The following is a 17325-nucleotide window of genomic DNA, read 5'->3' as shown; positions in this document are numbered from 1 at the left end:
CAATTAGGTAATTAGACACTTAACTAGTGTCATAAACGTAATCCGATTCCGGCGGCATCCTGTCCGGTCGGATTTTATTGCTTTGGGTCGAAATGTTTTTCAACGATCGACACATTAACAGTTTTAAGAAAATTTTTGAGATATTTTAGCTCGGTATAACTGATAAGTAGCTAGTTATTAAAGTGAATAAGTATATGGAGAAAATCATAAACTAAAATGTTAACGAATGTTTCCTCGTTACATCCAAGATGTCGCTATATCCGTGATCGGAATAACCAAGTGCGACTGTATTTCTCAAATATTTTCCGACACATTTCATTGGTAGATTGTTTAATTGTTTACCTAAAATTAATGGGTAGGTAATACATTATATTTTACACACCCACCCACGGTGGCCGCGTGGCTTATGCGTTGGACTATCACACCGTGGGTCTCAGGTTCGAATCCTGGATCTGGCAAGTACACATATTATTTTTCAATTTGTGTGTGAGTCAGGGTATGAACCTAATAGGTTGAGCAAGTGGCTGACATCCATTTCTCGTAAAAAACAAAATCTGTTAATACAAACCTCTACCATGTGGAGGCCCATATGATCCTATTTAGATCGGACACGTCGGAAATACATTACAATGTTTTGATTGAAAATGAAAAACTTTTTTTTTTTGGTTTGTTTTTAATATTCCTAAAATTTGAATTGGCAAAACCAAAATAAATACAAGAATTTAAGTAGATTGTGTTAATTGTTCATCTCGTTCGATTGAGTGAGAGCCATCCTCAGCAGATACAATCTGAAAAAAATATGAAGAAACCAAATTAAAAACTAGATTAAGTATAGTTTATGAAAGATGTTATTGTAATATAATTGATGTAGAAGGTATGAAAGGAGCTTACAGGACCGACAGTGGTGATCGGGAACGGGAAGTCAGTCAAAACTAAGAGCGCGATGCACAACCATATTTAGGCGCGTAAGTCCTTAGACTCTCTGTCACGTAACCTTGCCATTTGGAATAGATGTTTTTGAATGAAAACGTGAATAAACCAATCGAATGCTTGGAATTTACTAATACAATTATACGGCGTACGTGTGTAAACCAATCGGGTGCCCGGCTTTTACTAATACATTTATTCATTGTCACTGTGTACAATGGCAAGGTTACGTCTACAATAGGTGCCTAACTAAATAATTTTCAACCATAGGTGCGACAAAATTTCGGACTCGTGGGCAATCGGAGACCGAACGTCGAGCTGTAAACACGTCAATTTGGCGACGGCGACGGGGGAATTAATTGTTAAATCGTTTAAAGATGACTAAAAAACGTTACCCATTTACTTGAAAAAGAAAACATGTCAATGAATATATTATTATTATTATTACTAATAGAACAATAAACATAGCGTTAAATGGACGCATGTTGACTTTTTATGACAAATTATGTTTTGTTCTGCACGCGTCGTTTTCACAATCTTCGCGTCGCGTAGTCACGATCGTTTTAGACCGTGCCCCAGCTCAAGTGTATCCTTAACTGTTCGTATAAAATGATGTTTTTGCATATTCAAAAAATGAGAATAATTTGAACGAAATATGCAATCGAAAATCTTCATTTATTGCGAAAAAGTTAACACAGTGCATTCGAAGATAATCAGTAACAAACATTACTATGGTAATTCATAATTCAGCGCTACGGTTTGAATATAAACGGTCTTGCAATAACTTCTGGGCTACCAGTTGCCAAATTAGTAGATTTACCGAAGCCATGCCCGAAACAAATAATTTATCATTTGACATTATGTATATATATAGATAGATCATTCGTTATTAAAATCGCAATTTTCAAGTACATAATATCGTCACTGTTATGGCAGAAGACACTAATTCGAAAAAATTACATATTGAGTTAGTTATACCAAAATGTTCCTTATTTCAAACTTTACCGTCTGGAAACCTTCTTAATAAATAAACAGTCTTTATTTTAAAGTCGTCCTTTTTACGATTACTTAATAAACTCACATGATAGACCATTTCAAACATTTTAACAACTTAAAAGTCAAATTACTTAAAACTAGTATTCTCCAGTTAGTGTGTTCTGCCAGAACAAAGACGAATATTAAGTACTAATCTAAAATATGCAATCGAAAATCTTTATTTATTGCAAACAGGTTACCGCACTGCATTCGATGATAATCAATAACTAACACCATGACCCCCACATCCTGAACCGGGCCCCCAGGCTAGGATCTATGGCGGGCCCCCCTACCTATCGCTAAGGATAAACGCGGTGTGACGCTCTACAGTAGCGTTTTCCAAATGGTGTACGCGATAAAATTAATGTGTATATTTAGTGTTTTTTTTTGCTTATTTTAATTCATCCATTTGAATCATGGAGTTGTCGAGTATCGATACACAATTAAAAATTGTATCGTACAACCACATAATTTTAAATAATAACATTATTGAAGGAAACAGGCGACCTTTTTTACTATTAAAGCAAATTTGTGATGTCTTTTTATCTCACTAATTATTTAGTGGACTCGCCTCGCCGGGCCCCCAGACTAGAGCCCTGTCAGACCCCACCTTGTGGAGGCCATGACTAACACTACCATTGTGATTCGAGATTCAGTGACACGGCTTGTATATAGGTAGTTGGAAGTGGTGAAGGGTGGAGGTAGGCTGTTAAGATCCAACACAAATAGTGCACACTAAACTTTGTCAGTCAATAAAGACTATAATTTACCGATGGCGTTTGTTACTTTTAAAATTTAATTAAACTCTGCGAAACCAAGCCATAATAGACAATATTCGAAAAATATTCGTCTATCTATAAAATATATAAAATTATGTAGTTAAATCATAACTTATTTTAAATATTTTATAGATACAATAATATTTTTTATTTTTTAGGCAGGGCTTAATGAATTTTAAAAAACTAACTAATTTTAAAAGAAAACAAACAAGTGTGAACCAAAAAATGTGCACTATTTTGTCGGATAGCCCATGACATACCAAGACAATTATGGTTTGGTTAGGCAGGGCTTATTTGATTTTTAAAAACTAATCAAAACCATCTGTAAATTGTAGTTTTGGTCCAATAAAAACAAATACGTATGACTGACATAATTGTATGTGCACTATTTATGTCGGATCTTAACAGCCTACCTCCAGCCTTCACCACTGATAGTTGGCCTTATTGTAAGGAGATGGCCGTATAGCATTTAGATCACAAAATGACGTGTTGTTCGTGGAGTATTGCAAGTAGTGATATTCAAATTTTGTTAGATTCAATAAAAACAATAATATGAAATTAATTAGTATCAAACATCCGATAATAACGTTGTATATGGACACCTATTCAGAATATTTTATAGATACATATTATAAAGGGTATCTGATATAATATGATTGTATTTCTAATTCAGCTTCTTTCCCCTGTATTTCTGTGGGTTTATTACGTATTTTTGTTTTATTTAGATATGAATTTGATCTCAATGTTACACGGCCATCGTTTTCTGATACATCATCTCACAGGGAAATGTAATACGGTCAACAGTATACATATAATTTTTCGGACACGGAAGCAGAAAACGTCATGTTATTTTTTATCTTATAATAAAATTACACACAGCTGATAGGTACGAGTATAAGAGAGACAAATTTCATTTCAATAAATATTTATGTATATTTAACAACGTTTTTCTTAGCTCGTATTCTTATTTGTCCGGTGGTTATTTTTCCGGTACATATCTTGCAATCGATTTGTAACTAACTTCCCGACTAGCTAGACATTTGAAACTTTTAGAATATATCAGAACACGATGCCAATGCATTTTTAATACTTTTATAGGCCATCCATGGACTAAGCCGTATGCGATTTCGAACCGTGTGCTATACGTTTAGCCATTTTTAAGTAGAATTGATTTCATTTTCAGTTAATTCTGTTTTGTATGGAAAGTTATTTCGGAAGAAATCCGTAAAAAGTAAAACTATTATTGGTTGCTAAGTGGGTCCTTACAGCTAAATTATTAATATTAATATATACGTGCGTTACTATGGAAATCATTATGACAATTCAGTATTATTTTTATCAAGTACAAATTTTTTTGATCGTTTAAGCTAGTCAAGTCAAGTTTATATGATTCAACAGAAAACTTAAAAACGTTGTACATAAAAAGTTCTTTTTATCTTGTAATTATTTACCTTTACTTATTGATTTAATAAATACTACTTACTGGTGGCTGCACACCCACATGATTGCACGGGAGCGGTCATCATCTGCTGTGGCTGCTGATAAATAATCTGTGGTTGTGGTTGCTGATAGACAACTTGCTGTGGCTGTTGGTATACAACAGGCTGTTGTTGCTGATATACAACTGGTTGTTGAACTGGCATTTCAATAGTCTGTACCCGTGGTTGAACTGGCATCTGCATCTGAATTGTCTGTATTGGTTGTTGGACTGGCATCTGAATAGTCTGTATTGGTTGTTGGACTGGCATCTGAATAGTCTGTATTGGTTGTTGGACTGGCATCTGAATAGTCTGTATTGGTTGTTGGACTGGCATCTGAATAGTCTGTATTGGTTGTTGGACTGGCATTTGAATAGTCTGTATTGGTTGTTGAACAGGCATTTGAATAGTCTGCATCCGTTGTTGAACTGGCATCTGAATAGTCTGTATTGGCTGTTGATATATTGCCTGCTGTTGGACAGGTGCTGTGACAGTCTGTACCGGCATTGACATGGTCTGCACCGGCTGTCTGATGAGTGGCTGTGGTGCCAACCTTATTTGCTGGGGCTGGCTAATGATTTGGGGTTGCTGAATCAGTTGCCTCGTTTGGGCACAGCTTATTCCGGAGCACATCGGCCCGTAGGTTTGTTGACCAACGCATTGGCTATATCCACGGAAATCCGTCGCCAGACCACATTGTACCTGAGCCGAAACTTCATTTAAGGTCAGGGCTGCCAATAGAAGGAATACCACAAAGGCTTTCATCTGGAAAAGAAAAATAATTACATCTCAATGTTCAATTCTAAGAGGATCATTTACGCATCCACGTAATATTACCAGATTTTTGTTTTACGAGAAATAGACGTTAGCCGGCTCGCACATCACAACTCGCCTTGTGTGCCTGACGGCCATAAATTAAAACCTTCGAGACTGCCGGCGAATGTTGCACGATCACAACCTCGCACATCTGCCAAGCGCTGCTAGCTCTAGCTCTACCAAACGCAGCGACAGTCTGGAGAGAAATGGCCGATTCGCCCGATTCTGCAGCTGTGTGCATGCGCGGAGTCGATATTGGCCGGACATCGACATGCAGGCTTTGGCCAATGCAACTAGACGAATGTCGCAGGGTCGCAGAGTTGCAGTTGCATCGGCCAATCTGCGAAGCTCCATTTGATAACGTTTGTTTCTTGGTTTACGATGACGTCACATCGACGAATTCGTCGTAAGACGCATGCGGCGAGTTCTGATGTGCGAGCCCTCTACGCCACTTACTCAGCTTATTAGGTCCATACTCTGAGTTATACATTAAATAACAAATAAACGGTTAGGAACTTGGTGGACAAACGAATGATGAGTCAAAAATAAAATAAGTAAAAAAATCAGTGTGTGTACTTATTGTACGCGCGTTAGAAGTTATACTTCTTTGGCGTAACAAAAGAAAAACAAAACTTGTGATAACCTAGATTCTTCGACTAACTCTTATATATCTTGTTAAATTACACACTCAAGAAAAAGGACCGTTTATTGGAACGCCGTTAGATTATTTCTATACATTTTAACTTATATTACTAAATCATGTAATTATTTATCGTTGTTTTTATTTTTAAAGTAACAACTGGCACTATGACGTCTAATAGTTTGTTAACGTAAGGGATTGCAAATGGCCGACAATAATAAATTCACTGCCAAGGCAACGGAACAATTCTAAACTATAGTTTTATACTGTATAATCGTCACGATTGCATTATCATACTGTGGCGTAAACGTAGTGCGTTCGGCTGATAACCGAACAGTCGTGGTTCGAATCCAATCGAGTGCATTTTTTTTCGTGTGAAAAAATAAATTATGTGTTACATGTCACACGCCAAAAATACACTCTGATCTGATTTTCCAAACGCGCCTAATGAAGTATAAATTCAAAAAATGACATTTAAATTTGCCAGATTCGAACCTGGGACACACTACATTATTTTTGAAGGCACGTTACCGCTCGCCAATCGTGGATCTAACAATACAAAGCTGTATGTCAGGGGTTGAGTGCCCAGTATGGCTGTGTGGTAGGTAAGTCGAGGGTCTCGGGTTAGAATCCCGGGTCTGGACATGTGTTTTTGGACCTAGCAGGTTGACCAAGTGAACACCCATTTCTCGTAAAAAGAATGCGTTACAAAACCTCTTCTTGGGGTGATCTACACCGGATTGGAGAATCAATGAATATATTATATTGGTGAAATGAAGAATTTCAAAAGTACTGTATTTAATGTTATGGTTATTTTCGATACAGAGGTTTACAAAAATATTGGAAACACGTGTCGTATAAAGTTTTTATATTAAATACCGAGTGATACCGAAAATTAGTTATTTATGGTGTTGGATTGCTTCGAATGGCTGATCTTAACAGCCTATCTCCACCCTTCGCCACTGACCCCCCACTCAAAAATCGGCAATACTTAAACAACTTGTGAAGCACGTGTTGTATTAAATAATTTATTATATATGTCGAATAATAAGTGCTAGAAAATCTATCATGAATTATGGATCCAAAATGGATTATAATTCCTCTTGGATCATTGCAAATAAAATGATGGACCCTGGGATTTAGGTATTACTTTTTATAAGAATGTTTGAAAATTTGTTCAAAGAATAATGGTAATATACGAATATTAAACATATAAAATGTGAATATAAATAATTATGATATTAGAAAAAATATCCATACATTAGAAATGATTATGAACGAAAAAAAACAAGACATTGTAAGAATACTAATAAAAAAACTCTCACATGTTTTTTATAAAACCATTACTTTAAGAATAGTGCATTTTTTTATATACTTAAATAAAAGTTTATAGAGATATAAATTACATCACATACCTATTTGAATTTGAAAAGAGAATTTAAAAATCGTTACGTAAGTAAAAATCGAACATATTCGTATAGGTAGTGCAAGAAAATTTACCTACTTATACAAGGACATGCGTTTCGAAATGATTTAATTCTTTTGATTGTTTTCAGTTTAGGATAAATTCATAAATTATGTTGATAAAAATATAACTTATCCAGTGGTGAAGTGTGGAGGTAGTCTGTTAATATCCGCCATAAATAGTGGACACTAAACTTGCTCAGTCATACGTGTTTGTTTTCGCTGAACTTCAGTTTACAGATGGTGTTGGTTAGCTTTTAAAATTCTATTAAATAATAGATAATAGTAAAAAAAATACTCTAAATATCTAAAATTATGCCAATAAATTATACATAATTTTAGATATTTTATAGATGGAATAATATTTTTTCTAATGTAGTTTGGTTTAGGCAGGGCTTAATGAATTTAAAAAAATAACCAACAACATGTGTAATTATATGTATTTTTAATTCAACGAAGGCAAATAAGTGTGAATGAAAAAGTGTGCACAATTATTTTTTCGGATTGGCCAAAATATACCAAAACTATTGTGGTTTCGTTTAGGCAAGGTTCAATTGATTTTTAAAAACTAGCCTACAACATTTGTAATAATTGTAATCTTAGTTTAATAAAAACAAATACGTACGATTAATTATTTAAATGAACAAAAAAATATTAATCAAACTACAATACAGTTCTACCATGAATTGACAGTTAACACTATAATATAATAAAGTTTAATGCACACTATTTATGCAGGATCTCAACAGCCTACCTCCACCCTTCGCCACTGATAATTTCACTGGTTTCTTATAAATTTCGGGATTGATTGGCGAATTACAGCGATCATCAAAAAAAAAATTGATTCTTTTAAATTAAATTTTAATTTAAAAAAATCTTTTTTATTACATACCTTTTCGTGTTACTCCGTTGCCTAGTCAGAGACGTATAATATTTTAATTATACACTTCCAAAGATTATTATGTACCTAACTACCCAGCCATCTTCTATTTTTTTAGAGCTGATTATACGATTTTTTGTCGGGTTCAAAATCAGTGACGTGCAGTAGCAAATTGAATACCTATTTGACTGTACGTAATATTAAAGTATTTCTTCGCTTGTTCATATGTCATTAAATGTCTCCCGAGGAACATAACTAACCTGCTATTGGTGATGCCAATTGGGAGGGCAATAACTCTGTTCAACCGAATCGCTTCGGATATTGATATATTCTACATACGTGAGTACATACATGAGTATTCATTCCGACCATGTCCGATCCTAATAGGATCATATAGGCCTCCACAGAGTAGAGGTTTGTATTAACAGATTTTGTTTTTTACGAGAAATTGATGTCAGCCACTTGCTCAACCTATTAGGTCCATACCCTGACTCACACACAAATTGAAAAACAATATGTGTAATGCCAGACCCAGAATTCGAACCTGGGACCCACGGCGTTAAAGTCCAACGCTTAAGCCGCGCGACCACCGTGGGCGATAAAAGTGTGAGTATCAGAATAGGTGTGTTTTATAAATTCTTAAAATAGGGTCCACATAGCTCATTCGGTGTTTACTTTTCATACTGTTTTTGTGATAAGTTCTGCATATATTTATTTCTTCTTAACACTGTTTCTTTGTTTTTCAATGTCATGTTGTGAACGTCTTAAAATTATAATTTGTAATGGTCACTGTACCTATCTAAAAATGAATAAATTTGAATAATGTAAATTTAATTTTGAATAATAATCAACACTAGAGATTTTTTGTCTCGAGAATTCTCGTAAACCTGATTTGTGGTTGATGAAATTACAAATTTAATCATAACAGACGTTTTTATACCTTACCTACTAGTCATAAAATTGTTATTTTTTTATTATTTGATACTGAACATATTATCGTCTCTGTTCTGGGAGAAGACACTAACTGGAGAATAGTAGTTTTGAGTAATTTGACTTTTAAGTTGTTAAAATGTTTGAAATGGTCTATCATGTGAGTTAATTAAGTAATCGTAAAAAGGATGACTTTAAAATAAAGACTGTTTATTTATTAAGAAGGTTTCCAGACGATGAAATAAGGAACATTTCTGTATAACTAACTCAATATGTAATTTTTTCGAATTAGTGTCTTCTGCCAGAACAATGACGATATTATGTACCTAGGTACAAAAGATTTGAGAAACACTATTAGATAAAAATCTATCATGTACCTCCTGATTGGTGGAATTTGAAGTAGGTACTGACACCAAATCTATCCTACTCTATAATTAATGCCAAAGTCTCAATCATAAACCTAAAAATAATTACAACCAAAGTAAAAAAAAATGGTACTGTTCGGTTATACGGAATACAGCGGAAAACGCATTTTGAAAATAGCCGATAAACTGGATTATTTGTTAGGTTAACCTAACCAAACCTAACCTAACCTAACCTTACCTAACCTAACCTAACCCAACCTAAACTAACCCAAACTAACAAATAATCCAGTTTATCGGCTATTTTCAAAATGCGTTTTCCGCTGTATTCCGTATAACCGAACAGTGCCAAAAAAATATAATACAAATCTCTAAATTATTCCGACTTCATGCAATGACAATCCCTCGTGCTCAAAATTAGCACCTGACCATAGACTATAGATACATATAGACGCCACCCGTTGCATTGCTAAATGAAGCTACGTGCCGTGCGTTTGGTTTGTGGGCGAGCGAACGCATTCGCCTATAAATGTTCGAGACCATAGACCATTTCGCTAGTGCTCGCCCAAAGTCCTCGCAAGATCCTCGCACTAGACGCTCAGAATTAAAATATAATTTTCTGTTTTTTTACGTTATATAGTATTTTTAAGCGGTCAAAGTGCAACCAATTAGGTAAATATATCCATAATTTAAGTTATTTTAAAGAAACACTAGGTCACTGATATTAAAATAAATAATAATATACAAATAAATTGTCACGAACATGTATCAACTTACCTATGAAACGTAATACCATCTTCTTGCTTATCAGTACGGCTACCATATTTTAATACAACACGCAGAACCACCTTTCCTACTTAATTCACTAAAAATATTTAACACAAAAAATAGCAAATTTAGCAACACGAACAACACGCTACGTGAAGCGATTCAGCACGATTTGCCGGCGATATTTTTGGAAACCAACTTAAAAATATGTAGACCTTTTATCTTACTCTAGCGCGAGTCGAAGAGATTATAAGGGTGCCGAATACTTTCTCACTCGCACTCATGCATCGTTTTTGTTCAGGCCTTGCACCTGACGGTATTTTATGACGGACGTCAGAGAAGATTCTAGAAAGCTACCCCTCCCCACACTACGGCCACAAAAGATGCATCAAGGATGCAATAGAATATTATTTATGACAAAACAGTAAGTTGTAAATTCACCCCGAACAACGAAGGTGGCCAACGGCACCGCCCACAGTGGCTATTTCGCCAAAATACCGTTATTATAATGCTACAGCGCCGTTTTGGTTCCTATATGAAATCCCCAAAATTGTCGCTCCGTCTCGAGGAATATTTTTTTTTTTTTATTAATAACCTTATCTTTGTTTTTTTCGTTCAAGGTAGTTGGGTGGGCTAGTTGCATTGATGTGGGGCTAATTAGGTTCCTCCATTTATATCTTTAATTTTCTTTATGGCCAGGATTAAATATGTTGTGTAGTGTTATTGTGGTGTTTCTAATGCTTAGTTCTTCGTGAGGTTTTTGTAGGTCAATTTCATGATTATGCTGTCTACACCAAGTCTTGAGAGTACATCGCTCCTTTTCTAGTATATGGCAGTCAAGGATGACATGCCACACAGTTTGAGATGTGTTGCCGTCACATGGACAACAGTCATTATCCCTCAATTTAAATCTTTTTAGATAAGCTCGCACCGCTCCGTGGCCTGTTAGTATCTGTGTGAGTTCGTGTGATATTTTTATGCTGTGTTATTGATCTTGTGGCGGATGTAGTGTATCTGTGGTTCCATAGCTCTATTGTGTCTTCGTTTAGTTTTTGCTTAGAAGTTCTCGAGGAAATATTAAATTCACCATCTGAGCTAGATAAGACATACTATAATTAAAAATCTAACACTTATTTTTATCTTCTTTTCTTTTGACCATGTCCGATCCTAATAGGATCATATGGGCCTCCACAAAGTAGAGGTTTGTACTGACAGATTTTGGTTTTTACGAGAAATGGATGTCAGCCACTTGCTCAACCTATTAGGTCCATACCCTGACACACACAAATTGAAAAACAATATGTGCACTTGCCAGACCCAGGATTCGAACCTGGGACCCACGGCGTTATAGTCCAACGCTTAAGCCGCGCGGCCACCGTGAGCGTCAATTATTCAGTCAGTTATTTTTATACCTACGTAAAATTAGATACCTAACTATGTTAATATTTTCGAAAAATTATTTACCGCTCCGGTTCGTAAAATTTTCCATTTCAAGCACTGTTAATATAAAAACAATAACAATACGAACTACTAACAATTTTTTCAGAGAGTGATACATTATCAAAGTGTAAACATCAAAATATCTTGTAGTCCAGGGCCCTGTAATAACCTCTTACGACAGTATACCAAGTCTGTAGTGGAATTAATTGTCTGATTATAAATAATTCGTCACCTTACTATTAAAACCTCATAAGTCTGGTTTGAGAAGAATGTTGAGGGGAAGGAAAAAACGTAAAAAAAAAACAATATTTTATACACCTCTATAATCGATGAACCTGCCAATACTGGTTGTGAAATACGTGGTTTAAATTCCATGTTTGAAATAAAGAGACCTACGAGTTTTTTATTTTTATTTGTCAATAGATGGACAACATACTGGTCTAGAACAAACTTCATTTTTCCATAATATCGGACTTACGAGGTCTTAATAGTAAGGTGATGATATAATAAAAAAATAATGCACCCTTAATGTTATTATGTTAATAATAATAAATCTAACTTTGGGTAAAGGTACGTATCGAATTTCAAGTTACGAGTTTTCTCCACTTTTACTGAAAAATAACAATGTGATCCAAATCCCTGCAAACGACACCCCAACCCTTTACTGAAATCGTAAAATAAAATGAAAGACCTGCTAAGACGAGTTAACAGTACTACTTCAATTAAAACGTAGTTATAAGAAATAATTCTCTTGTATCAGTCGCATACGTCATGTAAAAATGGTTTGGGGAGGTCCATTTTTTTTTTTAAATATCTAGGTATAATATTTTTTATAGATTTAAGAGGCGGCTAGAGGGGTGGGGTTAAAAAATCTAACAGGTGCTACTGACTTTACCATTTATTCCGTTATGCGACCCTCGCACTTCCCAGGTATATGCTCCATACCCAGACTCTCCGTACTTTGAGTTTGTCTATAAACACCTAGCCTGTAGGTATAACTTAGGCCACTTAGGGTATTCACCTACAAGTTATGTTGAGCTGTAGCATTCACAAATGGTTATCGAATGCACCTGGCGTAACGATCATAATTATTACCATCGTTAGTGTAAGTTTGTGTCGTCCGCGCCGTCATGTTTTTCATGCCTCATCCTAATAAGCAAACATTGCCTGGCCCATATAGATGCATTCATAATTAAGTGCGTCGGGTCTTCTAGTGGCCACCGCCCTTGCGCGTCGTAGAATGCCGAACAGCCAAATCAACCGCGTTACGATCCTCAGTCATGAAGCCCTGATGATGTAGAAGAAGAAGTAATATTTAACACCCACGATGGCCGCGCGGCTTAAGCGTTGACTTATAGCGTCGTGGGTCCTTATGTATCTAGAATCTTAGTATCCAGAATATGGACCTAATAGGTTAAGCAAGTGGCTGACATCTTTTCTCGTAAAAACAAAATCTATTAATACAAACCTCCACCCTGCGGAGGCCGATTTGATCTTATTAGGATCGGACATGGTCGGAAAAAAAATATTTACCTATATGATTTGTATTTTACCGCGTTTTTCTTAGCTCGTATTCTTGTTTGTCCGGTGGTTGTTTATCCGGTACAAATCTTGCAATCGATTTTTAACTAACTTCCCGACTATCTAGACATGTGAAACTTTTAGAATATACTAGAACACAATGTCAATGCATTATTTTAATACTTTTAGCCATCTTTAAGTAGAATTGAATTCATTTTCAGTTAATTCTGTTTTGTATGAAAAGTTATTTCGGTAGAAATCCGTAATCCAATCCACTATTATTGATTGCTAAGGGAGTGGTCCTAACAACTGAATTATTAATATATACGTGCGTTACTATGGAAATCAAAATGACATTTCAGTATTCTATATTTGTTTGTTTGTTGCAAAATAGCAAAAAAATGATTTGTTGACAATTGCATTATTTGTCCCAAATTATTAATACATAGAATTGTCAAGTTTATATGATTCAATAGAAAATTTAAAAACGTGGTATATAAAAAGTTCTTTTTATCTTGTAATTTTTTGTTTAAACTCCACCTTGTGTGCACATCTGTCATGTACCAATGACGGATCAATAGTTGAAAGGCGAAAGTACTCTGAAAATGAAAAACGTGAGTTTGAGTCTCACTCAGACCAACTTTGTTTCTAGAATTTTATTTTAGTAATATATTTTTTTCCGTGATCCTTTTAAAGCACGCCATAATATCTGTTTGATAAGTGATGACTGATGACTTACTATTACATATTATAATATAATATGTAAAATGTATATATTATTATCGCGATGAGATATTATTTATTTATAATATTTATAAAAAATATTAGTCGTATTTAATGTATGCCGATAATAACTGAAATATTTAGGTTATGACGCAGTTTGAAAGTTAAAAATGCGCACAGTCCTTCGCAGTATTGCCAACCGTCAAATTTCGGAAACCCTGCTGTTGCTTATTGTAGTGCTTTAATTGACAACATTAATTTACAAGAAATGAAAATGTATTAATATTAAATTCTACAGGTTTTTAAAAAGGTTTGTCGATATCTATTTCGGTTGTAACACCATTATCAAGACTAGCATATATACTATTTTACCATTTTCATTTCTTGTAAAATGGAATTCTACCAAGTAAATGCTACTAACTCAATTAATAACATTAATTTACTCATATGACGGCAGGTTATAGGCGACAGTTTATTGACATATATTATTAACAGATATTTAAATTAAAATGATTAGGTACACAGAAACCCTGAATATGTATTTATTTCAATAAAATGATTTCACAAAATATCTCCACAGGCTACATGGATAAAAACATTTTAGATTTATATGGAATCTTTTAAAACTGAAATTTCGCCAACTCTTCCTTGGATAGCTCGTATCTCCCGTGGCCGTTCATGAAAGTCGGACCTTCTTGAGCTGCATCGTCTGCAGTAGGTTGGGGGGGAGGGTCTGTATGTAAGCGTGGCCCGTGAGCGTTTACGAAAGTCTCGCGTTCCTGAGATGTCTTGGTTTCTGGCTGCTGATCGGTATCTGTAAATAATGTTATTTAGGTGTTTACTATATCAGATGATTATAGAAATTTAATTATATAATAACAGGGATGCTGTGATGAATTCAGCGCCATCTTTAGATACAAAGCCTGTGCATATCTTTTTGCACACATATTTTTCAAACGAGTGGTCCTACTGTCAAAATCAGATATCAGATTGCCTGACATATTATTGATTCGCAAACCACATAGTTATAAGCCCTTTCTCGTTTTGATTTGAATTCTAAAAAAATCCCAAATCAAATGTATTATTACTTTCCTACCAGTGTTATTTCTAAATATACCTAGGTAGGTACATTCTAGTTATTAAGCTGTCAAATTCAGACTATTCCTTCATACAAAAAATGCCATATTATGTAGCATTGAGCTATGCATTACGTTTCTCTGTGTAAAGTCTCTCTGGCTCATCATGAATAGGGATTGCAATACCGGTATTTCAAAACCGGTGTTCCAGTATTTATCAATACCGAAATACCGGTTTTAAAAACCAAAAATACCGGAATTTTCGATATTAGAGAGCACACTCGTTTACGTTTTTGAAAATGAATTTATTATAAGTTATGTGCTGCTAAAATGCAAATATATTGAGTGAATCCAACAGAGGTGAAAAAATAATAAAACAAATTTCATCAAATATATTTATATAAGTAATTGTCGCAATTAATTATCATAATATTATTTCGAAATAGAAAACATCCGTGACAAAAATTTTCAATTATTTTATAATAATTATTGATGACTTTACAAGCGTTGAATTTAAGAAGCTTTTTCTGCAGCCGAGACTTATTTGCATTTGATGAACTTTTGAGGGCTTTAGTTAAAATTATCAATATATTCAAATTATTTGTAAAATTCACAAGTAAGTTCTACAATTATGATCAACACATATTTTTAAATATCAACATAATAAATGTAGGAATGTAGGTTTTTGCTATAAAATAGTATTTTAAAAATATTTTAATAGCTATATTTATTGATAAGCACCTACTTTTGTTTTTTTAATGTTTAAGAAATACTGGTATTAATACCGGTATTCAATAATAAATACAGAAAAACCGGTATTGCAATCCCTAATCACGAATGAACAATATACATACCAGCTGGCTTTCCGGCCGCCATGACTGCAAGGGTTACTACCAAAAATACAAGAGAGTCGAGACATCACCTGAAACTTAAAAAGTGCACTATGTTAATTAAATAAGTAATAAAATGGTCAAACTGTCGATTGATGTAAACATCACCTTTGCCACAATTGTAACAATTTAACTAATTAGCATTGAGCACCGGCGTACGTCATAGTGTATTATGTACTCATATGCCTCACCTCGGAAATTGCAATTTGTATACGACATTTTAGCGATGGTCATCATCATCATCAGGGGCGCGACAACCCGGTGTGGGTCCTGGCCTCCTCCAACAGCTCCCTCCACCTGTCCCTATCCAGTGTGGCCGCTTTCCAATTTGGTAATTTTAGCGATGGTAGTATTCCAGAATCGTGCATAATTATAGTTAATAGATTTTCTACGTCAAATTTGATTCGATATTTTTTTCGAAGTGATAATGAAGGTATTTTTTCGTGGTACTTTTTAGTCACAATCAGTGACGTCCCTAGGCAAAGTGGCGCCCTTAATTAAACTTAGAATTTCGTTCCCTTTAATGTTTAGTTTCAAATTGTCTAACAATTCGTTAGGTACCAGTGGCGAAGGGTACAGGTGGACTGTTATATATATATATGATATAAATAGTGCACACTAAACTTTGTCAGTCAAACGTACAATGTGTAGATGGTATTTGTTACTTTCTAAAATTAAATTAAATCGTGCCTAATCCAAGCCAAAGTAGATAACAGTAAAAAAATATTTGTTTATCTATAAAAATATACTTAATAAAATTATGACATTAAATAATCTTATAAAATTTTACATTTTTTCATACATAGATAGAAGATTTTTTTATCGATTATGGTTTGATTTAGGCAGAGCTTAATGAATTAAACAAAAACTAACCAAGATCATTTGTAATAATATTGTATTCTTAATTTATTTCTCATAAATTGAATACCTACCTACTTAATTATAACATTTTAGTCAAAGCATAACGAAATCTCTGCAACCACATAAAATCAAATATAATTTATGTAAAATAAATAAATTTAATTTCTATTGGCCGAACTTCAACTGAAATCCTCAATTATAATTAGTTTTTATTCAATGGTGTGATTTATGGTTATTAATTTTTTATCGTAATGGTTGTGTTTCAAAATCAATCAGTGAATCGGGTCACCCCATGTCCCTAAAGTCGAAAATGCTTCTGTGTATAATTTATTATTGCACCCCTAACACGTTTATGAATAATAATTTTAGAATCAATCAATAAAAAAATCCATACAATTTGTGAGCAGATGACAGTAAAATTAATAAAAGCTTCCAAATAAAATTTGTATAATAATTTTGCAGGGTTTGTTTTATTACCACGTTTTTATTAGCTCGTATTCTTGTTTGTCCAGTACTATTTTTTTCTTGTGTATCCAGTACATTTGTTTGTCCAAGATTTGTATTGGACGATTGAAGATTGTTAACTAACTTCCCGACTAGCTAGTCATTTGAAACTTTTAGAATATATCAGAACACGACGATAATACATTATTTTAATACTTTTAGCCATTTTTAAGCAGAATTGAATTCATTTTCAGTTAATTCTGTTTTGTATGGAAAGTTATTATTGTTGGT

General features: G+C 34.2%; 1 protein-coding gene across 1 annotated transcript; it reads right to left on the bottom strand.

Moving 5' to 3' along the window:
* Positions 1 to 653: 653 nt before the first annotated feature.
* On the bottom strand, positions 654 to 5291 carry LOC147066820 (uncharacterized). Its single transcript, XM_085953681.1, has 3 exons — positions 5112 to 5291; positions 4225 to 4984; positions 654 to 788 (listed from the first exon to the last, which is right to left on the bottom strand). Exons 1-3 carry the CDS (start codon positions 5274 to 5276, stop codon positions 775 to 777), a joined length of 939 nt encoding a protein of 312 aa, XP_085809807.1. The 5' UTR covers positions 5277 to 5291; the 3' UTR covers positions 654 to 774.
* Between the last annotated feature and the right edge of the window lie 12034 nt (positions 5292 to 17325).

Source organism: Rhyacophila brunnea, unplaced genomic scaffold, assembly GCF_057557595.1.
Source record: "Rhyacophila brunnea isolate RB1 unplaced genomic scaffold, BYU_Rbru_1.0 scaffold_4, whole genome shotgun sequence".
Classification (NCBI taxonomy): Eukaryota; Metazoa; Arthropoda; class Insecta; order Trichoptera; family Rhyacophilidae; genus Rhyacophila; species Rhyacophila brunnea.
This window is presented reverse-complemented; position numbering and strand designations above follow the sequence as displayed.

Coding starts and splice junctions, on each gene's coding strand:
- LOC147066820 (XM_085953681.1), bottom strand. CDS start 5,276: ATGCACACAGCTGCAGAATCGGGCGAATCGGCCATTTCTCTCCAGACT. Junction 4,985..5,111: donor ATGGCCGTCAGGCACACAAG/GCGAGTTGTGAT, acceptor TTTCTTTTCCAG/ATGAAAGCCTTTGTGGTATT.